Source organism: Pecten maximus, chromosome 6 (assembly GCF_902652985.1).
Source record: "Pecten maximus chromosome 6, xPecMax1.1, whole genome shotgun sequence".
Classification (NCBI taxonomy): Eukaryota; Metazoa; Mollusca; class Bivalvia; order Pectinida; family Pectinidae; genus Pecten; species Pecten maximus.
In genome coordinates, this window is record NC_047020.1 from 25,965,680 (window position 1) to 25,973,443 (window position 7,764).

The 7,764-nt window shown below is 34.0% G+C and overlaps 1 protein-coding gene across 2 annotated transcripts; it reads right to left on the reverse strand.

The window, feature by feature from the left end:
- Positions 1-854: 854 nt before the first annotated feature.
- LOC117329373 (UPF0547 protein C16orf87 homolog) lies at positions 855-7,764 on the reverse strand. 2 transcript variants are annotated; one of them, XM_033887298.1, is made up of 5 exons: positions 7,660-7,764; positions 7,040-7,103; positions 6,239-6,354; positions 4,411-4,546; positions 855-2,690 (listed from the first exon to the last, which is right to left on the reverse strand). In XM_033887298.1, exons 1-5 carry the CDS (start codon positions 7,729-7,731, stop codon positions 2,572-2,574), a joined length of 507 nt encoding a protein of 168 aa, XP_033743189.1. In that variant the 5' UTR covers positions 7,732-7,764; the 3' UTR covers positions 855-2,571. The 2 variants fall into 2 exon arrangements, with proteins under 2 accessions (XP_033743189.1, XP_033743188.1); XM_033887297.1 differs by having other exon boundaries at positions 4,399-4,546; positions 7,660-7,763.

Genomic DNA, 7,764 nt, shown 5'->3' on the forward strand with positions numbered 1-7,764 from the left:
TATGTGTTGAGTCTCATCATTTATTGAGATACTGAAATGTAACTTTATTGTGAAGTTATTTTGTGGTGTTTCTACGATCAATCTATTGATACATTTTAAGCTCACCTGGCACAGATGATTTACCTCATATTCCCCTATTGGGCCCCATGGAAGTCACACACTTCATTTATACCACGATACAGCTTCTTTACCCAATAATGCCTCATGAGAATTTTCACTAAAATCAATTCAGACGTTCAGGACAAGTAGCGATTTAAACAAATGTTGAGGTATGGCGGACGCTGCATCATCGCATAAGCTCTCAAAAAACAAATTCCAAATTTCAACCCACACAAGGTATGTTGTCTTCAGAAAAATCTTGTATTACATTCATATTGAAGTCATGGTGAAAAACTAATTGAAACTTAAGACAAGTTTTTTTGTTCTTCAGTAAATGTCAAAAGTAGAAATGGCAATTTTATTTATTACATGGTCAGGTTAAGTATATAGACAAAATCAAATATTGTGTTCAATTAAGTTTTTCTTTCATGAAGCTCAAAGGTTCCATTTTGTATTTGAACAAGAACAAATGCGATGTTTGCATGTACAGAATTCAACAGTTCAAAAGTAGCTAGGAGTTACTAACAGGTGATCCCAGAGTTTGTTGAATATATTTCTGACTTTTTTCTGCACTGTTCTCTTTCCTTTGAGTACCTTGGTAATTATCTGTTCTATATGTATTACTACTTTTCACCTAATCAGTCACTAGAAAATTGAATATGTACAATAGGAGACAAAGAAGAACCTACAAATAAAATTCCTTTAAGTTTAAGATCCATAGAAATAGCAATAATGAACGTCGTCTATCAATATCTGATATGGCCGCCTGTCAGCCTTTTTTTTTTGTCGGATGGATATCTAGTCTAAAGGGAAGTAATTAAACATGTCTTGCCAACAGTGAACAAACTATATTATATTTCATTTATCAAATATCCCAAAAACCTGGTATTTCTTAATTCTATTATTCTGATTGCAATTTGATTATGTTCTTTAAAAAGAAAAGAATATTCTGATTGCAGTACAATAAGTAAAAGTCTGACATGTGTGAAAGATCTCTAGTATAGTAATATAAAGGAGTTATCTCCCATGCATCAGTCGATTGTATAACATCCCACTCCAGTCTATGTCCATATTACAAGAACTTCATTATTGACAAATATCTTTGACCTAAACAGACCTTTAGCAGTTTTAAAGTAACAAATTTTAATAATTACAATATAGTGTACAGGTGGGTAGCAAGACCTAAATAGAAGTTGAAGCCCGGACAGACTGAAGGAAGGACGTATGCTTTCCGACCTAACCAGGGGGAGAACATGAGAGAGGGGCAGAATCCCCCCTGGGATTTCTGAGGGATATAATTGAAAAATTCAATAACATATTCACAAAACATACTGTGAAAATATACACAAAACATACTGTGAAAATATATTTCGACAAACATGGTAACCACTGTGTCTAAATCTAACAATGCCAGAGAGGACATTCATTCTCCGTCCATGGTTGATCTCCGATATGTCAACGTTCCGCAGTCCCAGATGTAATAGGCACACATAGAAGAATCTCTAGACACCTGGAGACATTCAGATACATTTAAGGTTCCTTGATTGCAATACTTATTCGGATGCTGGCCAGGTAGTTATATAATCTAGACGGATAAATAGGCCTACCTTGCAAGTTCACGTAGAGTTTAGCAGGAAACTCATCGACATGAATATCAATATTTTATTGTGATATTATTAGAATAATAAATTCTTTAAATAATCTAATGAAAAAAAAAGTATAAATAAATGTTATCTTGACAAAATTATTTGGAAGCCTGGGCATGCTGGCGTACGCCTGGTGTATATATTATTAGGTTTGCATGTATTAAACACATTCTAAAACTCTCGAGATGAGTTAAACTGTTATTGAAATCGACAAAATGTTTTTTGATCATTCACTCTTTTGTAAACTTTTTTTACAGGCAGCTTTTAGTACATATGGTTCATCTTGAGATACATTGATGCCATAAAAAGAAAAAGATTTTTTTTTCTTGCTATCTCTACCAAAAGTCTAACATAGGCGACTTATCACCAAAACCTGGTTCAAGGAGAGACTCAACATAACTTGCATCGTTGGAATTCTTTTTAGTCAAAATTAATTTAAGGATTGGTTGGAGAAACAAAAGTCACAGCAGAATGTTATCAACCTCCATAGATAACCTCCGGAAAAAAGATAAAGCAGGACAACATGTCCATATAATAAAACACAAATCTCAACTTACCGATACATTTATTTATATAAAACACTGTCAGAGTATCTTATCACACTAGTATTCACACATTCTATTTTCTCTAGCCTTTCATGCATCAACTACATATGTACTAATACCAATATAATAATTTACATATAATTGCACCCCTGTTTTTTAAGTAATAGTTACTCCTTACACCTGACATTTCCTGCAATGTATACACATCTTTTTCAACATCATACAACACATTTGTTCCTAGCTACATTCAACACATGTCCACACCCACACCACCAAGACTGTCAAAAAGGCTGAAAGTTCTGTAAGCTAAATTTTCTGTTGAGATCTGAGAGTATAATGTTGAACTGGAGGGCTTTCTCTGGTTGCAGCTTCACACACATGTCATCTTCTATTGGTAGTACTACAAAAAAAAAAAGAAAATTCAATGTAAACATTTGATCTTGTCAACAAATGAAATGTCAATAATTGTAGATTACATATAAACAAATACAGTGAAAATATGGTCAAAAAGTGAGAGTGATAAAATCATCCTTGAAAAACTTCGATTGACTTAGATAGAAAAATGACCGAGTTAAAATGTGTCTGCCATGGCCACTAATTACCAAGAACACTGCATCAAATTACGTTGTCTTAGGTTATCATTGTCTTTTATGTACCTTTTATATCAAAAATATATATAAACTGATGATGGTGGACTTGGTCAGTAAAAATGTAATTGTAACTTAAGAAGCTTGGTAAAACTCGGTCCTGACTTTTTAGCCCACCACCATCAGATGGTGGGGTTGTTCAAATGTCCCTTGTCAAAGTTATTGCTATTTCTTGAGAATTACCAGACAAATCTCTCTGAAATTTTATATGGAGTTACCTTGGTTCCAAGTTGTGCATGTTTAATTCTGGAACCGATAAAAAAAACAGATGGCCTACAAGTGGCCATTTTGAATTTTGACAGTTAAAGTCTATTTCTCAGAAAGCTTTTCACGGATTTTACTCAAATTCAATATGTAGGCTCTGCTTTGCAAGTAGTTTTATGCATTGTCAATTTGAGACTGATCAGAAAAAATTTTCAATAGGCCGCCATTTTGAATTTTGATAGTTAAATTTTGTTAAAGTCTATTTCTCAGAAAGTTCTACATGGTTCTCCTCAAATTTAATTTATTGATTTCTCTAGGTCCCTAATTTAATATGTTTTATTTTAAGACTGAAAGATTAAGATTGGAAAACAAGATGGCTGACAGGGTGGTATTTCTAATTTTTACAGCTAAACATTGTTTTTAGAAAGTTCTTTATTTTGTTTTTTCTAAGAGAGTTCTTGATGGCTTTGCTCATATTCCATAAGGAGGCTTCCCTTAATCTTAATTAAGAAGAAAAAGGGAAGACGGGGTTAAAGATCAGTCTTTGGTACATGCAATACAGATCATCAAACGGTGGTGTAAAGATCTGGGATTTGGATATTAATTATTACCTCAATGATAATTAGTGAAGATGAGGTTGACTGAACAAGCTCAAAATGAAGGGAGTAACAAAACAAACACTCTTTTCACAAAAACACTTTGATTTGATTCCCTGACCTTAAGTGATTTTATATGGGATGACCTTGTCAAAGAACAGAATAATTTGTAACTACATGATGTCTACCCTTTTCCAAGTCTTAACCTCATTGATGGAAGACTAAAATACTGAAGTTACAGTTTGACATAAAAATTTGTAGATAAATGGGGCACATAAAAAAAGATGACTATATATTATGTTAATTTGCCTCTTTTTTTATGCAATTGTTAAGAGCATTAATTGTTGCACTTTAACTCTAATGACGCAAGAAAAATCTTACAAGCTTCCATTTAATATGAGATATTTCTGCTTTACTTGTTGCAATAAAATTTGTACTTTGTAAAAATTAATAATTCTTGTAAAACATCAACTCTCATATGAAATTGAAATTCATGTAGGTTTCTTGAAATATAGTCAGATGAGTTTTGCACAAAAAAAAAAAAATGCAAATTCCAAGACTGACACAATATCTAAGCCAGGAACATTAAACAAGCCAACCAAAGCTCTGTAATATGCTATTCAAAGAGTGTTCAAGGCATTGTTTTTAAGACTCTTACAATATTGGTTCTTACATTTTTCTTCTACTTCAGGCACAGATTTTGTTGGGGTTTGTTTTGGCCGGCCTCTCCTTTTACGACTGGGTGTCTCTTTCTCTACTTGTACAGGAGGAGGGGTTTCAACCACCTGCACTTGTGGGGAGTTCTGCGACTGAAATCATAATAGGGATTTATTTTATAGTTTTTTGGTCTGAAGGACTTGTGAGCTAATTTCATGATGCAGTGTCCATTGTGTCTGTCCGTTTGTCAACTTTTTCTATAAATCACTTTAGGCTGATCATATTTCAATATGCAGCATCCTTTGGTGAAGGAGAACTAATTTTGTATAAATGGTGGATCTGGCCCCTCGGGGACCTGATAGGGGATCCGGAATGAAAGCAAAGTCTTCGAAATCCTTCTTTTTCTCTAGGAATGCAAGGATTTGGTTTAAAACATCCATAGATGAAGAAGCAATTTTGTTTAAATGGTGTCTTGCTCCCAATACAAGGGGCCTGAGGGGTGGGGCCCAATTGGGGATAAACAGTAAATTCTTTAAAATTCTTCTCCATCGGTAGGAATGAAAGGATTTGGTCCATATTTGGTCTGAAACATTGATGGGTGAAAGGAAGAGGCTCGATGGGTGGGGCCCCGAATAGGCAATATTGAAGATCCTTTCAATTCTTCTGCATCAATGTAGAGTATTTCCCCATATCCATTGCAATATCCAAGTAAGTGATACAGGTCCTCTGAGCCTCTTGTTATTGACAAGTCAATATTTTGAAATCCAATAAGAACTAGCTTTCAATAAGCCTGATATATAGGGGATCATATATAGAATATGACAAAAACTATTAAAGAAGAAAGATTTTAAATTTTTTTTTGCTATCCGGCCATTGGGAAGCTTGAGCCACACATTCCATTTATACATCACTTGGTCTTCTTTCCACTCAGTATTCATGACTAATAGCAATTTAAAGGATTTACCTCTGTTTCCCATATTAGGCCTGCCCCTCCATCCCTAGGGAAGCTGCAACCTCCACTAATGTTAACATTGGATTACCTTTGGCCAATAATACTCAAGACCTTCCATCAAAATCCATTCAAATGTTAAGGAATAGTATCGATATAAAAGATTTGTCTCTATTTCCTTTATGGGCCCCACCCTTCTAGCCCCGGACATGAGGGGAGCCACATCCTCTCTTTATTTTAACCAATGTTTGATCTCCTTTGCCCAATTATACTCCAGACCAAATTTCATCAAAATCCATTCATTCAGGACTAGTAGTGATTTAAAGGATTTATCTCAATCTCTGTTATTGGGCCCTCATTTATCTGGCCCTAGGTGAGCCACTCCCTCCATTCATAAAAACAGTGGATCTGCTTTGCCTAATAATGCTCCAGCCTAAATTTCATCAAAATCCTTTCAGGCGTTTAGGACTTGTAGCGATTTAAATGAGATGTTGAACGAAAACAGATGCTGCATCATAGCATAAGCTCTTCTGTTGTTTGAGCCATGTGAGCTAAAAATGGATCTTGATGAAATTATAGACATGTATGTCACTGTAATATGAAATACACAATTTATTATTATAAATGCTTTTTATTTTACAACACTTTATGTAAAAGTGAAACATTCAATTTGGCAAACTTATTGAGTCTGGATAAGGTATAAACATATAAGTTCTTATAGCTGACGAGCAAAATGTGAAAGTCATGAATCAAATACAAAACTTGCACAGCAGTTGAGGTCTCAGGTTAATGGATGCCCTGCTTTAATTAAGTTATGTTTTTTTACAATATCAATATGAAAATGAATAATTATCATTTGATATTTTTCTACAGATAAATATTGAATATATTTTACCTTTTTTCTGGCGCGCTTTGCCTGAACATCAAGTACCATGGGATTGAAGAAATCTGGCCTCTCTCTTCTTGTCCTTTCTGTACGTCGTATCTTAAAGCTTGCCTGTTCTTCCTCTGCTATTGACAAGAAGATATATATGGTTGAGTACTTAGTCCAAATCCACCCATAACCAAAGGGCTGGCAAGTCGTTGTAATTGGAAGACCTTTTTAAGCACAACCTTGGAAGGTATTTGGTGGTTTTGTCATTGATAATGATTAACATACATAATATGTATAATTATAGCTAGCTATATATAGCTAATCTACCAAGTTACTGCATGTTGACAGTGCGGGTGTGTTCAAAAGCAGTGTTACAAAAATAGCTAATTAATTCCTAAAGTGGTATACTGTATATAACTTATTTTTCACAAATCATATTACATATTATAGATTTTATTCAATAAAATCTATATGTGAGATATTATGTGTATGTAAAATCTAGATCTAGCTGTGATAACAAGCTCTGGACAATGGAAGGATGATTTCTGACAGATGGTCGATATATACCCCAGTATATATGCATATATGGTTACCTTTATATAGCTACAATGTATAAGGCTAGTGGGAATTTCCCTTTAGCCTATAGCTAGTGGTAGGATGTTTGCCTTGAGTACGAGATCGAGGTCATTTTTAGTTTGAAGCTGTACGGTCAATTGTACTGGCAATGTATTTTTCATTATATATATATACCTTCCTATAACATATAGCTATATATTCATTCTAACATCTTACTTTAAAACCACTATATATATATCTGCTTACTGGGAGTTGATGGTTTCTTTGAGAACTGGTGCCCACATGGACAATGTTTGCAAGCCACTGGAATCTGGAACAATGAATCAAAATGATATTCAACACTTTAATATGTTGAATTTTTAGTTTAATTTATACAAGTAGAATAAAGCCGAAATAATATATCTTGATATACGTATATCAGTTGTCTTGACCATATATCTTAGAACACCCACAGGGATTCATTACAACTAACAAAACATATGATATATTTGACCCACCTCATAGATGTATATATTTTAGGTAGACCCTATATATTATTAATCATTTGTCTGATTTTAACAGATGAATCCCTGTGGTGCATCGCGCGATATCATCTGTGATCTATATGAGATGTATATATCTTACGGTATAAGTATGAGTAAACCAATACCCGTATACAGATATAATAATCAAACGTGTTTTACAATCGGTATCAAATAAATGGTACAGATCTACTGCACTGAACAGCTGAAGTGAAGGCGAACGTAACATTGTAGTAGAATCTAGATAGAGTAGGCATTGTCTGTTGAAATATCATATAGCTATGTCATATATAATGTTAAAGAAGAAGAAGGAAATCGCAAAAGATGAAGGAAATGATAAAATACCTGCTGATCGCATTTGGGACATTTCTTTACGACAGTTCTGTCGAAACTTTTCTTTCTAACGATTCTTGGCATGCTGCAATGTTTACATCCAAACAAAACCGGAAA

Bases quoted from the DNA above. Each gene is read 5' to 3' on its own strand.
- LOC117329373 (XM_033887297.1), bottom strand. From the start codon at position 7,731: ATGCCAAGAATCGTTAGAAAGAAAAGTTTCGACAGAACTGTCGTAAAG. The intron at 4,547-6,238 runs GTAAAATATATT...TTATGATTTCAG, and splicing joins CAAAGCGCGCCAGAAAAAAG to TCGCAGAACTCCCCACAAGT. The intron at 2,691-4,398 runs ATTGTAAGAGTC...TTTTTTTTGTAG, and splicing joins AGAAAAATGTAAGAACCAAT to TACTACCAATAGAAGATGAC.